This window comes from Cebidichthys violaceus, unplaced genomic scaffold, assembly GCF_023349555.1.
Source record: "Cebidichthys violaceus isolate CVI_PGR_0920_01 unplaced genomic scaffold, fCebVio1.0.p SCAF_1, whole genome shotgun sequence".
In the NCBI taxonomy this organism is placed as follows: Eukaryota; Metazoa; Chordata; class Actinopteri; order Perciformes; family Stichaeidae; genus Cebidichthys; species Cebidichthys violaceus.
The window spans coordinates 16,112,182-16,133,328 of record NW_027176262.1 but is presented as its reverse complement, the minus strand read 5'-3'; the positions used below and the strand labels follow the sequence as shown (position 1 = coordinate 16,133,328).

General features: G+C 43.5%; 1 protein-coding gene across 1 annotated transcript; it reads left to right on the top strand.

Moving 5' to 3' along the window:
• The first annotated feature begins 16,745 nt into the window (after positions 1–16,745).
• Positions 16,746–20,655, top strand: LOC137873921 (dehydrogenase/reductase SDR family member 13-like). Its single transcript, XM_068712434.1, has 5 exons — positions 16,746–16,907; positions 17,893–18,011; positions 18,299–18,422; positions 18,582–18,908; positions 19,157–20,655. The coding sequence occupies exons 1-5, from the start codon at positions 16,781–16,783 to the stop codon at positions 19,414–19,416; spliced, it is 957 nt and encodes a 318-aa protein (XP_068568535.1). The 5' UTR covers positions 16,746–16,780; the 3' UTR covers positions 19,417–20,655.
• The last annotated feature ends 492 nt before the right edge of the window (positions 20,656–21,147 follow it).

The following is a 21,147-nucleotide window of genomic DNA, read 5'->3' as shown; positions in this document are numbered from 1 at the left end:
CTGTTGTTTTTTTGTTTTTTTTATAGGGCCTTAAAAAGCATTTTATTCTTTTAAGTGATGGGTTTCTACATGAACATTCTAACTTATTCTATAACCACACCGGTTATTTGACATGAAAGGTTTCTGGTTTCACTGGTTTAGAGTTTGCTGAGGTGTGTTAGAAAAGGTGATGACAGGTATTACACGTAAGACAAATAATCAGATGACTTTTAGTCAGAAATAATTATTGTTACAACAAATACTTAAGAAAACAATTTGTCAGGAGCTTTAACGGATCATAAGATCAGTGCGGGTTGTTCTCAGCACAGGCATTCATTGCATCTGCACTACAAACAGCTTTGTGCCCATAGGTCTGCTCCCAATTTCAACCAGCATGTATTCAGCTGGCGTAGGTGGGGCCAGAAGGCCCACAGCATAGAGGGCTACGCCTATACTTAAGCTTAGTTTATACTCGCCGTAGTGAAACCGTAGCAATTTGTCTTCAAATGCTTTAGAAACAAGATGTCTTAAAAATCTTCATTTCAGTAAATATTTTGCAGCCAAATCAAATAGTTTACTGGATATTCAACCTTCGTTTCTTTATAAAATATGTAATATATGAGTTTACAGAAAATTACAATCCCTTCTTAGCATAGTGGAGGTTGGTTTATGGCTTTTTGCTGGTTACACCTACAGTCTACATATCTATGGGTTACACTCGTTGTCTTTTTGATTCTTCACAATTCTTTTTGTTTTTATGTCCTCAGGCATTTCAGAGAATAATGTAGCGCACAGCACATTGTACAGGGGTATTCAATTAAAATTCAGCAAGGTCCATTTAGAGAGAATTTCCTTATTAAAGGTCAATAATGTCTAACTTGCGTGATGATTTAGTCCCATATATATGGAAGTAGCCAACAGCTGTATCCATTTTCTACCGCTTATCCGGGGTTGGGTCGCGGTGGCAACAGGCCATGCAGGCTGACCCAGACTTCCCTCTCCCCCCGCAACATTTTCCAGCTCATTCTGGGGGATCCCAAGGCGTTCCCAGGCCAGCTGGGAGATGTAATCCCTCCAGCATGTTCAGGGTCTTCTCCGGGGTCTCCTCCCAGTTGGGCGTGCCCGGAAAACATCCAGTGGGAGGTGCCCAGGAGGCATCCTGATTAGATGCCCGAACCACCTCAGCTGACTCCTTTTCGACGCAAAGGAGTAGTGGCTCGACTCCAAGCTCCCTCCTGATGTCCGAGCTCCTTACCCTATCTCTAAGGCTGAGCCCGGCCACCCTACAGAGGAAACTCATTTTGGCCGCTTGTAGCCGCGACCTCGTCCTTTCGGTCACGACCCAGAGTTTGTGAGGTAAGGGTCGGAACGTAGACCGATTAATTATCACCAACACCCACCGGGAACGTGTCTGACTTATTGCCGAGAATACGACCACAGCTCTTTCTGCAGTTGTACAGAGAACGGATGGCCGTTGCAATGGGTCCGGCACCCCGTACTCCCACAGCACCCCCCACAAATGTCCTCCGTCCGGGTTAGCAGTCCCCCGCCCCCCCCCCCCCCCCGCTGAGAACAGCCTGGGGTAGGCCCTGCTTTCCCTTCCTGAGCCATCGGATGGTTTGCCGAACCTCCAACCGAAAGTCCTTCTCCATGGCTTCCCCGAACTCCTCCCATGCCCGAGTTTTAGTATCCGCAACCACCGCAGCTGCAGCCCTTCTGGCCTGCCGGTAACTCTCAGCTGCTTCAGGAGACCTCTGAGCCAGCCAGGCCCGAAAGGCCTCCTTCTTCAGCTTGACGGCTTCCCTCACCTCCGGTGTCCACCACCGGGTTCTCGGGTTGCAGCCACGACAGGCATCGATGACCAAATTGAACTGTATGAATTATAAATAATACATAATCTAGTAATAAATAAATGTTCTCTCATTTCAAGTAAAATAAGGGCTGGATAAAAAAAACATACTTCACAGAAAGCTTTTGAAAAATGTGGCTCTTAAAATAAAGTATTTAAGTTTTAGAAAAAATAACTGAACTGAATTGTCCTGCAGCTTTAATTTCAGTTAATTCAGGTAAGTGATATCACCCAAAAAAGCCATGATACTATATTCTTCTCATCTTCTAAAAAGAGAAATTTGTGTGCAGGGATTTTATCTGTGGTTATTAAACCACTTGTTTCAGCTCCATTCCTCTCTGTTTACATTATTTTGGGCAATGAATTCATGTGTTTGGATTCTGATCATATTGTGCTCTAAGGTTTATTTTCCGTGCCTTCATTTTGGATTTGAGTGGGTAGGTTTGCTCAAAAGATTTGTGCTTTGTCTCTTTAGTGGCACTTCACATTGATGCTTTTAATAATAGTCATAATCTCTGAACATATGAGACATACTGGTTTTAAACTGCCCGTGTGTCCCGAGTTTTTTTTTTGTTGACTTTCCCTGCCTGTGTTAACTTCACTTCCTGTCCTTCTCTTTTCCCCACCACTGTGATTGTCTGCCCAGCCTTTGATTGAACCCTGCTGTGTCTCATCACCTGCACCCTCTCAGTATATTTAAACCCTGTGTGTCCCTTGTCTCATTGTCAGTTCGTCTGTGGTGTATCCTTGTCCATGGTGTTACTTGTTCTACTGATCAACCCTGGCATGTTCCCTGATTCATCTCTGCTCTTCCCTACCGTGTTCCCTGTTTTTGAAGTTTTGTTTTGTTGGACAATTTCGTTTCACATTGTTTGACTCCCCAGTTCCCCAAATTGTGTGTTTGTGTATTTTTCTTAAATATTAAAGCCCCCTATGTTCAACCCTCTGTTTCCCCGTGTCTCCCTGCATTTGGGTCCGTCCTTTACAACGCCATTAAACGTGTCAGAACGAACTGACCAATAAAATGGACCCAGCAGAAGGAGAGTCTAAAGAGGAGCTATATGACTTATGCTCCTCTGTATTTATGGGGAGTGGAGGCGATCTCCAGATAGGGAAATTCAGGAAGTGACGCTTAGACTGGCACGTCGAGAGGCGTCAGCTAAGCCATGGCTTCTGAGTTCCTTGCCCCATTGGGCTAGGGAATTCCTGAATACTCTAGCTCCCCGTGTCCTGTCGGCGTTCCGGCCGACCCCAGTTCCGGTTCCAGATGCCGCTTTTGAGCCGCAGCTACCCCCAGCTCCCCGTGTCCTGTTGGCGGTCTGGCCGACTCCAGCTCCCCATGACCTATTGGCGATCCGGCCGACCCCAGTTCCGGTTCCAGCTGCCGCTTCCAAGCCGCAGTTATCCCCGGTTCAAGCTGCCGCTTCCAAGCTGCAGTTACCCCCGGTTCAAGCTGCCGCTTCCGAGCCGCAGAGACCTGCAGAGGCTCCTCTCCCGTTGCACTGTAGGCCTGTGTGATGGCGTCACATAGCCTATGAGCCAATCACCAGCGACCTGTCAATACCAGTAAGCCTGCCCTAAAGCATACACCGCTTAATGGTTTATTTGACTCTAAATGGACCATAATTTACTAAATGAACATCATGCTGTATTGAAGAAGACTTGAAAATCGACATTGAGACCAAAAATTCAATGTTTACAGAGGTAATAAATCAAGTGAGAAGTAGGGTCATTTTCTTGGTTGCTTGGCGATTGGTTGCCCCGTCGCTCAGAGGTCCTGGCGGCCGATCGACCCGGTCACGGCTGTTTTCTGTCCTGGCCCCACAGTGGTGGAATGAACTTCCCACTGACGTCAGGACAGCGGAGTCGCTGCCCATCTTTCGGCGCAGGCTGAAAACCCACCTCTTCAGGAAGTGCTACCCTGAGCCTTCCACTTAGCACTTATTGTATTCATACTAGCTTGTTGCACTTATTGTATTCGTATTACTTATAGCACTAACTGTTTTTCTTGTTTTTGCACTGTACTTTGGCTCTGAGTTATGCTCTGCTTCATGCTCTTAGATGCTTGTTAGGAAAAGGAAATGTACTTATGACTTCTGGTGACTAGTAGTTCTTTTGATTACCAATGTTGAATGCACTTATTGTAAGTCGCTTTGGATAAAAGCGTCTGCTAAATGACTGTAATGTAATGTAATGTCATTTTCGCATAGACTTCAATACAATCAGACTTCTTTTTGCAATCAGAGAAGTCGCCCCCTGCTGGTCAGTAATGGGAATGCACGTTTCAAGACATATCCGCATTGGCTTCACTCGGTAGAACCAGAGGTTGCCGCCTGGTCTGAATGGCTCAGACCTATTTTTGCCATCTTTTCATTTGGCTAAAATGTGGTTACAACACCAATTTGTTGGAAAATGTTGATGATTTGTTCAGTTGTAGGTTGAAAGAGAGACAACAATGATTACTGTTAACATATTTCTCCAAAGTCATATTACACTAGTCGGTGAAGTGTGGTCTACATGAAGACATAATTTGAATGCATTAAATATTTCATATAAAATGAATTAATAATGTGTAACTATAGACTGTATGCTGACAACAAGATGCTCTTAGGACATCATAATGGGAGCAGTGTACATTTTGTCTGTACATTCATGCAAAATAAGAGTGTTAGCTAACTCTGGAACATGCATGCTCAGGTACTTCTACTACTTTGAATGTAGCACCGGTCTAAAGACTCCTCACCGGACTTGAGGTGAGATGAATGAGTTGACAAAATAAATTTACTATAACTACATACTTTGTAAGTAGTTGAACTACTGGCTCCAATAATGCAAAGTGAAGTTAACACCATTAGTATAATTTTATGCTGCTAACAATTTTAGACTAGGCTGCTAGCTTGTAGGTTGCAGTGTACTGCAGCATAGACCAACAGTAAACATAAACATGTGTGTAAGTTAATTTTGGCGACTGTCTTTATGGGCTTTTATTTTTCGGCCATTTTACATCTAAAACACTCGACAGAAAGCGAGTAGGGCTGCATACAGTTTAAATGGGGAGGAAGTGAGTAAAACAAAGTAATGTGTAAACAAGAATAAGATAAAAATTTTGAGTATTTTGAATATTTTTTGAAACACTAGTTTTATTTACAGATTTCCACCTGAAATATGGCAGACCATCTGAAACCGGCTCCTGGGTGGCTTTGACAACGGCATTTAAAGAAGTAAAGGGAGATTGTGTTATTGTTTGCACTGTCAACAATCATGTATTTTTCTATTTCATTGCAGATGTATTTAAAAAACATGTTATATAAAAGTGTTGCTTAATAAATACAAATGAATTGCCCCGTAAACTTCTTTGTCCTGTGGAAGCTGTTGATGTGTTACTAATGTAAATTGTTACATATTACACTGTGAGCATTTTTAAGTTTAAAAGACGTTTAAAATACGGTTATGGTAAAAAGTGGTTCAAAAGTGAATATTTTTTCACTGACTATAAAGAAGTTATTATCGACCATATTTCACCGGGATTTGCTATATTGACTTTCAACTGAGAAATGTATGGTGTCTTAGTTTGCCTTTAAAATGACGATATACTATTATTAGCACAATGTAGAAGATGAACAAATTTAATATTGCAAAACCTGTGAAATATGTTTTAAATGTGAACGTTCAATCAACGTCTTCACATTCTCTTTTCAACCAAAGTCTTTCCACTGGTGACCATAGTCGTTTATTAAACGTCTTTTCAACAGAAAAAGGCTCACTGGGTGAGATGAGGTGGAAAGTGAGAAATTTAGCTGGAATGACACAAGCTACAAATTAACATGGCTCATAAAAATGTCCTCATAAGACCTTTTTGAGCATCTTTAGCCTGCTTACAACCACCTGTCACGATCGCATTTCCAACAAGAAAACACATCTGCTAACATTAAGTCAACATAAACAGCAACCTTCGCCATGGACGTTATGTTTACTGTTTGGTTTGTCTGTTTGTTTGTGAGACAGGCCATGTGTGCTGCATTCATGTAGTTTCGGAATAATCGGCAAAGCTAGTCCTCAAAAATTCTGGTGAACGGCCCCTCAAATCAGAAAAGCGAACGTGTTGTTTAAGCAGTAAAACACATCTTCTTGATAGCGTCCATGTTGTTTCCACATTATGACTTTAAGCTGATGAACACACAAATGTAGGAAGGGCGACTACCGAACTATCCGAAGAGCAGCTGAATGCAACATTGCCTGCGCTTTCCGAGTGGCGAGTGCAATTTTAGTTTTCTTATAAATTGCTTCTAAAAAGTTCCAGTGTCAGTGTGTTAGTGCCCAGCACTTACTGCAGCTTTTTAATCCTGCCTTTCCAAAACAGTTTAGATAGCTAACTGCTGGCAAACGTCAACTTCTGCTGCAGCTGTCTGATATCAAGTACTCTGGGTTTTGGCTTTTACTTGTTTCTTGCAAAAATCTCCCAAGTAAAATGACAAAATGAGTCGTGATGTTTCATGTTATATTCCAACAACACGGACAGCAGATCAAACTTCTGTATCTCTGATGGGATAACAGTGTGCGTGTGAACCTTTACCTCCAAGCACACACAGTGCTTTTAAACTGTTGTCCATCAATTTAGTTGTAATTTAAAACAAAAAGATTTGTTATCATTCGAAAAGTTTTGGCAACATTCCCAAAAGATTCTGTGTCACTTCCACTATTTAAACCTCATCCTCCCAACATAGCAGTACCTAGTGAATAAACAGAATAAACTACTGTATTGTAGCTACTGAAATAATAAACTACTGTCAGAAATAACCATCACAGCAAAATGTTTACACATTATTGGTTATGTAATGTATGTCTCCTGAAGAAAAAATACAAATTATTGTTATTTTAGCAAAGTTACAGTTCATTTGCATATTGTGTCAAACAAAAACCGACAGAGCACATGATGTCTGTCTGCTGCTTCTGTGTCTATCTCCTCCAAAATGACTGACAGAGTGTCCCTATCCCCTGAAAGTGTCATACTTAAATATAGGAGCCATGGCAAACATTTTATGAATTTATTATATTTTATCAATCAAAACTGCACAAGCTGCAATTGGGTGCTTTTGAGATATACAGGTATACCTTTTGGGGTCTGCAGAGACCCCAGTTGATAGGATGGGGACGGGAGGAGAACAATATGAAGCGATGAAGGCTGCTGTCGTATAGCACCTGCAAGAACTTCAATCTACTTTGACCCCTGGCTACAACCACACACGTAACAAAGGCATGACATACACAAAGCAAGCTTGGATGTTTATGAATTAATGGATATCACTGTAATGTAAGTAAAAAAGAGCTCCAGCATGGTTCCATAGATCTTTTAGTCCATCAACTAAATCAAATCTGTCTGCCATGTTGAATTTTCTGTGGAGGATGGGTTTGGACATAACACATTGGAACTCATGACATCGTGACTAGTGACATTGTACAAGGTGGTTTTGCAGTGAAATTGAGATATTCTCAATATGGGACGTTCCCTTGTGTTTAAGACATGCTGGTCCCTCTCCGGGGAACCATCACCTTAACGTGGTGGAGAGGTTTGAGTGCCCCCATGACCCTGAGGGCTATGTTGTCTGGAGCCTAGAGCTCCTGGTAGGGTCTCCCATGGTAAATTGGTCTCAGGCGAAGGGTCAGACTAAGAATGGTTGAAAAAACCCCAATGAAAAAGCAAAGAAGAGTCGAGGAGACCCTGCCCGGAGGAAGCCCGGGGCCCACGTCTGGAGCCAGGCCCAGTCGGAGGGCCTGACAGCGAGCGCCTGGTGACCGGGTTTGCCACGGAGCCCGGCCGGGCACAGCCCGAAGCAGCAACATGGCACCCCCCTCCTCTCCATCCTGTGGGCTCACCACCTGCGGGAGGAACCGCTGGGGTCGGGTGCGGGCATGGGTGGCAGTGAAGGCCAGGGACCTCGTCGGACCAGACCCGGGCAGCAAAGGCTGGCTCTGGGGACGTGGAACATCACCTCTCTGTGGGGGAAGGAGCCAGAGCTTGTGCGGGAGGTGGAGTGCTACCAGTTAGATCTGTTGGGGCTTACTTCTACGCATTGGTTCTGGAACCGTACTCCTGGATAGGGGTCTTTTCTTCTCTCGAGTTTCCCAGGGTGTGAGGCGCCAGGCGGGTGTGGGGATACTCACAAATCCCCGGCTGAGTGCCACTGCGTTGGAGTTTACCACGGTGGACAGGAGGGTCGCCTCCCTACGCCTGCGGGTTATGGGGGGAAAACTCTGACTGTTGTCTGTGCATATGCACCGAACAACAGTTCAGAGTATTCGGCCTTCTTGGAGACCCTGACTGGAGTCCTGTATGGGGCTCCAGTAGGGGACTCCATAGTTCTGCTGGGGGATTTCTACGCGCACGTGGGCAACAATGGGGATACCTGGAGAGGCGTGATTGGGAGGATAGGCCTCCCTGATCTAAACCCGAGCGGTCGTTTGTTGTTGGACTTCTGTGCTAGTCATGGATTGTCCATAACGAACACCATGTTCAAGCATAAGGATGCTCATAAGTGTACGTGGTACCAGAGCACCCTAGGCCGAAGGTCGATGATTGATTTTGTGATCGTATCATCGGATCTGAGGCCGCATGTTTCGGGTGAAGAGAGGGGCGGAGCTGTCAACTGATCACCATCTGGTTGTGAGTTGGGTCAGAGGGTGGGGGAAAACTCTGGACAGACCTGGTAAGCCCAAACGGGTAGTGCGGGCAAACTGGGAACGTATGGAGGAGGCCCCTGTCCGGGAGATCTTCAACTCACACCTCGGCGGAGGTGCTAGCTTTTCTAGCATCCCTGTGGAGGTTGGGGGCATCGAACAGGAATGGACGATGTTCAAAGCTTCTATTGCCAAAGCTACAGCGGTAAGCTGTGGTCTCAAGGTCTTAGGTGCCTCAAGGGGCGGTAACCCTCAAACACCATGGTGGACACCGGTGGTCAGGGAAGCCGTCCGACTCAAGAAAGAGGCCTTCCGGGATATGTTATCCCGGAGGACTCCTGAGGCAGTTGCAAGGTACCGACAAACTTGAAGGGCCACAGCCGCTGCCGTGAAGGAGGCAAAGCAGCGGGTGTGGGAGGAGTTTGGAGTAGCCATGGAGAAAGACTTTCGGTCGGCACCAAGGTGTTTCTAGAAAACCATCCGGAACCTCAGGAGGGGGAAATGGGGAAACATCCAAGCTGTATACAGTAAGGATGGGATGGGACTGTTGACTTCAACTGAGGGGGTAATCCGGCGGTGGAAGGAGCGCTTTGAGGAACTCCTGAATCCGACTAATACGCCTTCTACTGTAGAGGCAGAGCTGGAGGCTGATGGGGGAGTATCATCAATTTCCCTGGTGAAAGTCACTGAGGTAGTCAAACAACTCCACAGTGGCAAAGCCCCAGCAATTGATGAGATCTGTCCAGAAATGCTGAAGGCACTGGGTGTGGAGGGGCTGTCTTGGATGACACGCCTCTTCAACATTGTGTGGAGGTCTGGGACGGTGCCTAGGGAGTGGCAGACCGGGGTGGTGGTCCCCCTGTTCAAAAAGGGGGACCAGAGGGTGTGTGCCAATTATCGCGGTATCACACTACTCAGCCTCCCTGGTAAAGTCTACTCCAAGGTGCTGGAAAGGAGGGTTCGGCCGATAGTTGAACCTCGGATTGAAGAGAAACAATGCGGATTCCGTCCTGGCCGTTGAACAATGGACCAGCTCTTCACTCTCGCAAGGATCCTGGAGGGGGCTTGGGAATATGCCCATCCGGTCTACATGTGTTTTGTGGACCTGGAGAAGGCGTATGACCGGGTCCCCCGGGAGATACTGTGGGAGGTGCTGCGGGAGTATGAGGTGAGCGGGCCACTTCTGGGGGCCATCCAATCCCTGTACGCCCAAAGCGACAGCTGTGTCCGAGTTCTCAGCAGTAAGTCGGACTCGTTTCCGGTGAGGGTTGGCCTCCGCCAGGGCTGCGCTTTGTCACCAATCCTGTTTGTGGTATTCATGGACAGGATATCGAGGCGTAGTCGTGGGGAGGAGTGTTTACAGTTCGGTGGGCTGAGGATTGCATTGCTGCTGTTTGCAGATGATGTGGTCCTGATGTCTTCATCGGGCTGTGACCTCCAGCACTCACTGGATCAGTTCGCAGTCGAGTGTGAAGCGATTGGGATGAGGATCAGCACCTCTAAATCTGAGGCCATGGTTCTCAGCAGGAAACCGGTGGATTGCCCACTCTGGGTAGGGAATGAATCCTTACCCCAAGTGAAGGAGTTCAAGTACCTCAGGGTCTTGTTTGCGAGTGAGGGAACAATGTGAGATTGGCCGGAGAATCGGAGCAGCTGGGCAGGTATTGCAGTCGCTCTACCACACCGTTGTGACAAAAAGAGAGCTGAGCCGCAAGACAAAGCTCTCTATCTACCGGGCAATCTTCGTTCCTACCTTCACCTATGGTCATGTGAACTGGGTCATGACTGAAAGAACTAGATCGCGGGTACAAGCGGCCGAAATGGGTTTCCTCAGGAGAGTGGCTGGCATCTCCCTTAGAGATAGGGTGAGAAGTTCGGCCATCCATGAGGGACTCGGAGTAGAGCCGCTGCTCCTTTGCGTGGAAAGGAGCCAGTTGAGGTGGTTCGGGCATCTGGTAAGGATGCCACCTGGGCGCCTCCCTAAGGAGGTGTTCCAGGCACGACCAGCTGAGAGGGGACCCCGAGGGAGGCCCAGGACCAGGTGGGGGGACTATATCTCCAAACTGGCCTGGGAGCGCCTCGGAATCCCCCAGTCAGAGCTGGCTGATGTGGCCTGGGAAAGGGAAGTTTGGGGTCCCCTGCTGGAGCTGTTGTCCCCGCGACCCGATCCCGGATAAGTGGTTGAAGATGAGATGAGATGGTCACAATGTCATTGCCTTCCTGACTGCAATGCTACTTACCTCTCGTTTTGCAGGGAGTGCTGCTCTCCAGGACATCATATAGGACTCAGTGAATCTAAAAATGCCGGACAGCATGACCTAGCAGCAACCATGGAGGAGTTGTGGTTGTTTTTAGAGTTTCTGGGTATAGCAGGAATATGATGGGATGTGACTTGATGGGAACTTGGAACATACAGTCTATAGACAGTGGGAGGTGACAGGGATCATTCGGGGCTACTGTGGTGGAAGAAAAACTATTCAATAGTTCCGAGTGAGTCCAATAAACACTGAATACTGAAACAAGAAACATTGAAGAAATAAGTTTGTCTTTAAAGTATTTATTCTCTGGCCAGAGAAGGCTTCACCGTCATACAGACTGCAGCGCACTCTGCAGAGGATGAGCAAAGAGTTCAGTTTGTCTCCTGCTCTTAAGCATCTCAGCACACAGTAGGGGGGAACTTCAGGTATTTACATTAGATACAATTGATCAACAGTTTCAAGCTCCCAATTGACCCCTCCAGTCATCCTCTTCATCTTCTGAGCCTTGTCACACAAAGACAAGTGTCTTTATTACCCTTGCCTATCTCTGAGAATCTTCACACCTCAACATTCTCTGGTTAAACTGCACCCCCATTTGGTTGCTCCCTCTTATCAAAGCAAAAAGCAGAGATAACCCATATGGTCCTGTTACCACCCTTCTAGGTACACAATCATATGTCTCATATACAGTTTTGTTAGTGAGTAAGGCACATAAACTAAATCACTGTAGAAATGTACTAGCACAACTACATTTTCTATCACATTACTATATAATGAAAATGATTTGGGGCACTGAGCAGGTTACTGGTTCAATAACATTGTAACTTTGATAAGACATTGACCCTTGACTTAATTCCATGGCAGCCCATGGCGATGATGTAACATGAACAACATATCTCCCTGGAGCTAAGTTGACAGCAGACTAAAAATGGGAAAAAAAAAGAAGTAACTGTACCGACATTATGACATGCTGCCATTTATTTATTTTTATTTAGTCTTTTTAAAGAGAGTTTATGCAATGGAAAAAAACAGCTGCAGCTAATAGTTGGCGGTTTGGTACACTTATTTTCAAGTTTTTTACAAAAGTCATCCAGCCACACTGAAATACCAAACAGCAAAATAGAAAATGGGCTAAATGTCGTCAACAACAAAGTTATGCATCAGCCTTTGAGGGCTTTTCAATGTCTATGACATCCTCTGTCCTTGGACTGTTGCTTTGGAAAAGCCAAAACTCCCCAAATAAATCACTTTAATAGGAAAAAAGTAAGAAACCTCAGGCAGAGCTACAGAGGAGGGATCCCTCTCCAAGATGGACAAGTGCAATAGATGTCATGTGTACAGAATGAACAACATAATAAATGACAACATATCTGTGAGTCCTACCCCTGAAAATATTGAGAGTCAAACACTTGGTCCTGGTGAATTTTTCTGCACCAATTTATGTTAGAAAAGTCTTTATTAATGTAAAAGAAAACACAAAAAACAGGCGCTAGGTGGCAATTCAAAATGACAATAAAATCATTATAGTTCAAGAAAAAATCCACCTGCCTATAAAACCGACTACAAACATGCATGTGGCACTAATTCACCTCAACTATACATGAATTCATTTTTATTATTTCATTAACCCCTGCAGGACTTTAACAGCTCTTATGTGTGTCAGCAAGATTTCTGCTCAATTTTCAAAACTGTCTGCACATTAAAAACACATCCCACATATCTGTGTTCTCTGAGTAGTCGAGAATGAAAATGTGATATTTTGGGAAAAACTTCACTATATTTCAAGAAAAAATTCACCTGTCTATAAAACCGACTCCAAACAGAAAACTCTTCTGATCAGGTATTCATCTCACCATCATGTATCTTTTAGTCCACAAAAATGTTAACTTCACCACCTCTGATAAAGTTCAGACTAGATCCACTTCATCACATACATTCAAACCAGAAGAGGTATTTGTGTTTGTGCTAGTGAGCCATAACTATTCCATTGTCAAGATATAAGCCAAATCTAATCTCTTCATCCATCACATTCCTCGCACCGCAGCCGATGAAATCATCATCGACGTTATAGAAATCCGGTTTAGATTTAATTTAGAGTTATCTGCCCATTACATACAAACACAACACATTAAAGAAAAGGACTTTATAAACACTACATTGCATTATGAAATTTGCAAAGTCATGGTGACACAACCAACAAGTACAGCTGGTCTTTTATCTTTTTAGGGCAAGAGTGAAGTGGCAGTGAAAGGAGGGTGTGATCTGAATCTCAATCTATCCACGGGGACAGAAGTCATTTGAATGTCACTATTTAGGTTTACACTTGTATAGTCATGCCTCAGCACACACATTCAATGCACACATTACTACTCTCCCCATGTCTACCACGCAAATATACACTACTCCAAACACACAAAACTACTAAACTCAGTTATTAGACTCGACTGTAGAAGACCAACAGTATCTTTATTTTTATTTTAGAAACTCGAATACGCAATGCCGCACCTGTGTAAACGTAACCGCCATGTTTCTTTTTGTCAAACTTGTCCCACCTAGTAACAGTAACTAAGGGTGGGGGCGGGACTTAGGATCGGTCAATTAAGGTTAAGGTAAATGTTTGGTCAAACTAAGTGTAAAATCCGATTAGTGACATTCAAATGAATTCTGTCAGCGTGGATAGATTGAGATTCAGATCACACCCTCCTTTCACTGCCACTTCACTCCTCCCCTACAAAGATAAAAGACCAGTTGTAATTGTTGGTTGTGTCACCATGACTTAGCAAATTTCACAAATCTAATGTAGTGTTTAAAAAGTAATTTTCTTTAATATGTTGTGTGTGCGTGTAATGGCCAGATAACTCTAAATGTAATCTAATATCCCAGTAAAGTTACACAGTCTTCTACACATGTGTATAGTACTAGTCCTGTCTGTACAACAGTCAGTAAATGACTCAACAGGTATCATGATCATAATACCTTGGCTTTGTGTACATGATGAATAGGCAGGCCTCAGCACACACATCCAATGCACACATTACTACTCATGTGCACTCTCCCCATGTCAACCACGCACATACACACTACTCCATACACACAAAACTACTATACTCAGTTATTAGACTCTACTGTAGAAGACCAACAGTATCTTTATTTTTATAATTTGTTTTATTTAATGCTTGCCTTCTTTTTGTGTCTCATTTTTCCATACGTAATTTGTCTGCACCGGAAAGGTCTAATAAAAACCAAGAACATCCTCTACAGTAGGCCTGGTTGCTTGACAAAACAGTAATGAGTAATGTAATTACAAACATTTACCATAGTCAGAAGTGTTAACACTGTGATTTATACTGGGTTCAAGCTGTGCCACTCAGGATCTCGCTTTCTCTTGTCATTTTTACAAGACAACCATAAGACACTCCTATGAATTTGAATCATTAAATGTAATTAGATTACATCATTTTTTTTGGCATTGCTATAGTCAGCCCATGACTAAAGCACACCATTTCAATACAGTTGTATCACAGTTATATTAGTTTGAGTACAAACTAGAGTATTTTTTAATCAGACAGTATAATGTTTGGATTTGTCTTTAACAATAGAGGGTTACTTAGAATGCATGTATAGCGACATCTGGCGGTTCAGTAACACTAAACCGGAAGCCCAACCGGATGCAAAGCTGTTGGTATTGGACTGACCTTCAAAGCAAATTCTTTATGATAATGAGGAAACTCAAATTTAATTTTAAATTATATCATCTTGTCACTTTTGTCAAAAGCACCATGTTTTTGCATTGTTATTTTAAACACTCTTGTTACTTTCATGATTAACAAACAGAAGAAATTGTTTTGGTTCGGCCACAAAGACTTTATTATGAAAGTCTTGAAAAGTCTTGCTCCAGTCTGCCATTAAACAGAAATATTCTGCTCTGGGTCAACATCAATAGTGTCATGCCATGTTCAGACGATTGCTGGAGGGAGCTCTAGAAATAGTGCTGAAACTTTTTAATAAGATATGGACTGAAGGAAGAATACCTGAAAAGTGGAAGATGGCAGTGATCGTACTATTTGCTAAACCAGGGAAAGATTCAACTAACTAAATGCTAAAAACTACTGACCGATAGCATTAACCTCCCACTTATGTGAATGGATCGAAAAAATTATTGTTTATAGGTAATCATATGTTGTAGAAAAAAGAAAGTTGTTAATGAATATCAGAGTGGTTTTAGAAAAGGAAGATCCACAGCAGATGCTCTAATCAAAGTAAGCAAGGAAATATAAAAGACCCTTAACATGAAGGAAGTGATGGCTTTAGTCTTCTTTGACATTGAAAAAGCATATAATTCCATGTGGAGAGATGGACTACCAATTAAAATGAACACGCTAGGCATAGGTGGAAGGTTATACAAGTGGACAATGGACTTTTTATCAAATAGAAACATTTAAAGTTAAAGTATAGGATAAGAAATCTCAGAAGGTTTTGACACCTCAAGGTAGCATCATCAGTCCAATTCTTTTTAATATCATGATTAATGATATATTTGAAAATACAGGAACAGGTATACAGTCATCATTATAGATAATGGAGTAATCTGGAAAAGGGGAAAAAATTTCAGTTGAAAAATCATGCTATATGCTGATTACCAAAAAGAAAATAGATAATGGACAGGGGCTAACATTATACAGTAAGCCCATGGATAGAGCTAGATTATTTAAATATCTTGGTTTATGGTTTGCTGAAAAATATACATGGACAAATCATATTGAAAACAGTGAGACCAAATGTAAAAAGGTGTTTAATTAGACTACAATACAGAGTCATAAGACTTAGTAGTCAAAACCACATTAATGCATTGCTGGTGGAATCCAGGGAACTGCCATTACATCTGAGGAGAACTAGGTTAGCACTATCATACTGGATTAGAATTCAGGGTGGACTTAAACGGAAATATAGCATTGACTGTCCTGTACAATTGTTGAGAGTACTCAATATTCTCTGGTAAAAGCTTTGGATGGGAAATTAACAGGAAAGTGAAACATTTCAAATTAGATACAACATAGTCCAGCAGTTATTAGTAGCAACATTCCTCCATGGATAGTCTTCAGTAGGTGGAGGAGGTTAAACCAATGAAAGTAGTAATACGTTCAGATTCTGCAGCTTCAATACAAAGTATACAATCTGGTCAAACAGTACGAGAGGAACTTTTCACTACAGTTTATACATCATTACTGAACTCATAACATTTAGGAATAGATGTACATTTCTGTTGGGTACCGGCTCATGTTGGAATAGAGGGAAATGAGGTTGCAGATAAACTTGCCAATAGAGCATTAAACAAAAATTATATTTTAGAAATTTGTTTTGGGAGGTCAGAACAAAATCAGCAATACAGCATGTAATTATTGCATCTTGGCAGGAAATTTGGAATAATGACAATAAGGGTAGCAATTACAACAACATTTGGACATCAGTCAGAGTGAGAAGTGATGGAGGTAAATGTAGAAAAGAAGATGTTACTTTCTGTAGATTAAGGTTAGGATATACAGGAGGACTCAATGACACGTTATATACATCATGAAAAAGACAGAGTGGGATAAATGTGAGATATGTAACTGTAAAGAAACTGTTGAACATGTGCTGATAGAGTGGAGGAAGTTCAGTGTGGAAAGAAAGAGACTGAAGGGCAGAGTGGTAGATACAGGAAGAGAGTGGAGCATCAAAGGACTAGTGAGGGGGAACCAACAAATTCAGCTTAAAAGGGCTTAATTTACATTTATGAATGGAATGGGTTTAATAGACAGAATATAACGTCTATATGAAGTTTTTTTATAGTTTTTTTTTTTACATTTATAAATAACATTATTAGTGTTTAATGATAACTGTCATAAAGTCATGATGTTACACACTCCGTTACAGTAGGTGGCGGCATGCTTCTTAAACGTTGGTTTGTAGTCCGCCATTAAACTGGAAGAAGAAGAAGACGAAGAAGAAGTCACTCTGCTGTCGCTAGCTCAGCGCAGTGATGTCTGCGTTGCTGTGCCTCGTAGCAGGAGCACTTTTCTTTTATATGATAGTTTATTACAGTGTGTTCAGGGGAGCTAGGTGCTCCAGCTCAGTGAAGCTGAACGGGAAGACGGCCATTGTTACGGGTAACGAGTCTGGCTAGCTGTGAATATAAAGTGTGTGTGTGTGTGTGTGTGTGTGTGTGTGTGTGTGTGTGTGTGTGTGTGTGTGTGTGTGTGTGTGTGTGTGTGTGTGTGTGAGAGTGAGAGAATGTGCTCAGAACATTTTGAGTGTCAAACATTTCCAGTATTTTGGTGAATGTTTCTGCATCAATTTATGGTGTAAAATTATGTATTAATGTAAGGGAAAACGCAACATTCAGGCGCCAGGTGGCAATTCAAAATACAAAAATATAAAGGAACATGATCCAGTAAGGCTGTCATTCTCAGGCTCTGCATTGCTTTCAAATATGCATTCTTCTGTAGATCAACTTTCCTCCTGTTTTTTGTCAAGACTTTTGTCAACAGCTCTTATGTGTGTCAGCAAGATTTCTGCTCAATTTCAAAACTGTCTGCACATTAAAAACACATCCCACATATCTGTGTTCTCTGAGTAGTCGAGAATAAAAAATGTGATATTTTTTGAAAAACTTTACTATATTTCAAGATTCATCTCACAAGACAAGTTTGCTTATGGCTAAACATCTTACTTAAATATAAGACTTCTGTTTTAATACATTTTAATACACTGCCTTAATTTATAAGAGACACACCCCTGTGCACCAGTGTGAATCTGAGCATACAAGTTGAAATATGTGGAGTAAAGAATAGTGTGGACTGGGTGGAGTCCACTTATGATAAGCCCATGCATGTTTCCAATAAGCCCACAGAATGGTTCTGTTCATCTTTGTGAGTGCAATGTGTATTTTACAGAGCTGAGTTGGTTTTGAAATTAAGTGCTGATTGTATGACACCAAATGCATGAATGAGCAATGATTTTTAAAAAACACTATGGCTCTAATCTTCTGTTTTACAAACTATGTAAATGCAGGCATCATGGGTTCAGCACAGCTGCTTGTTTTCTGTGTTTTGTTGAGTTTGATGTGTGCGACTGTTCTTTTTTCCTGCTCAGGAAGCAACACTGGCATCGGCAAGGCCACGGCTCTGGATCTGGCAAAGAGAGGAGCCAGGGTGATCCTAGCCTGCCGCAACAAGGACAAAGCTGAGGCTGCTGCTTTCGACATCCGGAGAGTAAATACTCTGATAACTATTGTATAGGCTCTGTAGTCACTGTTCCGTAATCCCAGAAGAATGTTGAGAACTCCAGTTCAGATGCCAGTTGTAATCTAAAAGTTGACTATAACGTATTTAGTCCAGATATACTCAAAATCTGGACTTTATTTAGCCTCAATGACAACATGCTAGCAACACCTCCCACCATAACCTAATACAGCACCACAGGCTGCAGCTTCCAATATTATTGTGTCGTGTAATATTTGTGTATTGCAGCCTCTCTTACCAGCATTAATGTCCTTCAGGAGAGTGGGAACAACCAGGTGGTGTTCATGCAGCTGGATCTTGGGAGTTTCCAGTCTGTTCGCTACTTTGCTGAAACCTTCCTGAAGACTGAACCCAGACTAGACCTCCTCATCAACAACGCAGGTGAGGATGTTAAAAATAGTGGGATATCCCTCCGTGGTGCATTGATATTTTTTCATGGAAACCAAATAAACACCTGTTAAAGGAAATCAGTCACATTTGACTTCACCACTACAGTGCTGTAAAATGGAAGTACGCTAAGTGATTGACCCGGTGTTTCAGGTGTGATGGGTCCAGGACACACTGAGGATGGTTTCGGCATGGCGTTTGGGGTCAACCACCTGGGTCACTTTCTGCTCACCAACCTTCTCCTGGAGAAGCTGCAGCAGAGCGGTCCCGGTCGCGTGGTCACCGTGGCTGCACTTCTGCACCGCTTTGGCAGCGCTGACTTCCCTCTGCTGGCTTCCAAGAAGGACTCGGTGTCCGGTCAGTCCACCTGGCACAACGTTCGGGCCTACTGCAACAGCAAGCTGTTTAATGTGCTCTTCACCAGGGAGCTGGCCAACCGGCTGGAGGGCACCAGTGTCACCTGCTACAGCCTCCACCCAGGTTAGTGCCCTCTGCACATTTTACATAGGAGCGTTGGGGTAAATTAAGAGAGTGATGTGAGTGTAGTCTTCTGCTCTTTGGAAATTACTTAGACTTAGTACAATACAGCTGCCCTGCCACTAAATATTATTATGTCACAACAGTATGTGAGACTGAAAGAACAGACTACCTGTAAGCCAAGCTGTGCTGTACAGTAATCAATGAGCACTTCCACAATCCTCATATGTTTGGATGGTTTCTTCTTCCAGGAGTCATCTACACAGAGCTGTGTCGCAGTATGAGCCTGTGGATGCAGCTCCTGGTGACGCCCTTTGCCAAGCTCTTCTTCCTGGATCCTGCGGGGGGGTCCCAGACCACCGTGTACTGTGCCCTGCAGGAGGGCATCGAGCCTCTCAGCGGACGGTACTTCTCTAACTGTGCACTGCAACAGGTGGGAGCCAAAGGACGAGATGATGCCCTGGCAAAGAAGCTGTGGGAAGTGAGCGAGAGGTTAACCGGTTTATCATAACAGACTGAGTCCTGATCCAGTATGATCGCTCTGTGCTTCAGCAGAGTCCTCATCAGGTCTCCACAGTCAGTGGCTTATTATTGGTCTGTAGTTCTCATGGTCTTATACATGTACCATGTGAACACAAAGCAGTGCAGTCTTTTACTATTTCTATGAACTGTATAACTTTACACTTGTGCCTGTTGTTTATTTAATGGCAGTTATTATGGTTCTAACTGGACTATACGTATTCTCAGTTAATTCAAGGGAATGTGCTATATTTTGTGGAGCAGCTTCTACTGTGACAAAGGAGGAATGAATACAAAACAGCTGATGCAACTCATCTAATATGTCTCAAAGAAACCTCCCAGCCGGTAGCTCTCCCAGCCGTTAGCCGGTGATGTAGTGCTCTGAGAGGCTTGTCAAAGACTTCATCCCCTTCTCACTACTTCAGTCCCTGGACCTGTTGTAGTTTTCATACAGCTCCGACAGAACCACACTGCCTTGGCCCACCTGGTCACCGGGAGAGGGAATTATGTTAAAATGCTGTGTGTGGACTACAGCACACTCTGCTACTCTGTACGGCTGGATCTTCAGCTTCCTGACAGGCAGACCTCAGGCGGTGCGGGTTTGCTTCCACCTGGAGAACTGGTGCCAGGAAAACAACTTCTCTGTGTATATCAGCAGCACCAAGGAGCTGACAGTGGACTTTAGGGAGAAGCAGGAGAGGAACTACCAACAGGGCCCCAGTGGAGAGGGTGGACAGGTGTTTGCATATCATGGTCCTCTCACATGAACTCCTTGGTGAACAAAGCCTGTCAGCGCCTCTACCACCTCTGATGCTTTAGGGACTTCAGGCTGCTTCTAAAGGTGCTAAAGTTTTTTTACACCTAAAACATAGAGAACGTCCTGACAGGCAGCATCAACGCCTGGTTCAGGAACAGGACTGAGAGGGGTTACATGGCCCTGCATATCCGATGAGGACCTCTCAGCCTACAAGACATTTACAGGACGAGAGCTGAGAGGATCAGAAAAGACCTGCATCATCCCAACAACAGACTTGTCTCTGGTGGCCAAAACGGAGAGGATGAGGAGTTTCTTCACTCACTGCCATTTTATTGTTTTACTGCTGCTTTTGTAAAATATTATTATGCTATACTATTTTATCTATTTTTTTTTTTCTGGAGCAAGGCACAAAACACTTTTCCTACATTTGTTGTGTGTTTGTGTACGTGACAAATAAAGGTTTCTGTATTTGGAGATGCTTCTCTTACTCTGCTGTTGAGAAGAAATGTCAATGAGCCGGTTGTGATGCACCTTGTTCACTCCTGAGCCAGTACAAAGTGAGTAAAGCTGGAGCAGAAAACCAAGTACTGTTGTGTTTGCTGCTTTATGATCGGCTGCATTGCGTCATGCTTCTGTCTATTTAACATGATGTGCAGTTTTCCACAAAACAATGGACAGATTTGCTTGTGGCAGATTTTATCTGGACAATGTGAGCATGCCCTACCACTCAAGAGTAGCAATAAACATGTCACAAATAATGCTACTAGTAAGGCCTGCTAAGTGAGGCTACTGGCACAAACATTACATGGACCAAGAGCAGTCAAAGTCCAAGTTACAACACTCGTGAGAACCTGTCTATGAAGCATTAGTCGAACTCACATCAACCAAATTACTGCTGAGTAAGAGCACTCACACAGAGCCACAGCTGACCAACCTGGGGCCCCAGGCAGGATTTTAGCTGGTGCC

What these genes read in the sequence shown, in the direction of transcription:
- LOC137873921 (XM_068712434.1), top strand. Translation starts at nt 16,781, where the DNA reads ATGTCTGCGTTGCTGTGCCTCGTAGCAGGAGCACTTTTCTTTTATATG. An exon ending in CTGCTTTCGACATCCGGAGA is followed by an intron (nt 18,012 to 18,298) that starts GTAAATACTCTG and finishes AATGTCCTTCAG; the next exon opens with GAGAGTGGGAACAACCAGGT. An exon ending in CCTCCTCATCAACAACGCAG is followed by an intron (nt 18,423 to 18,581) that starts GTGAGGATGTTA and finishes CCGGTGTTTCAG; the next exon opens with GTGTGATGGGTCCAGGACAC.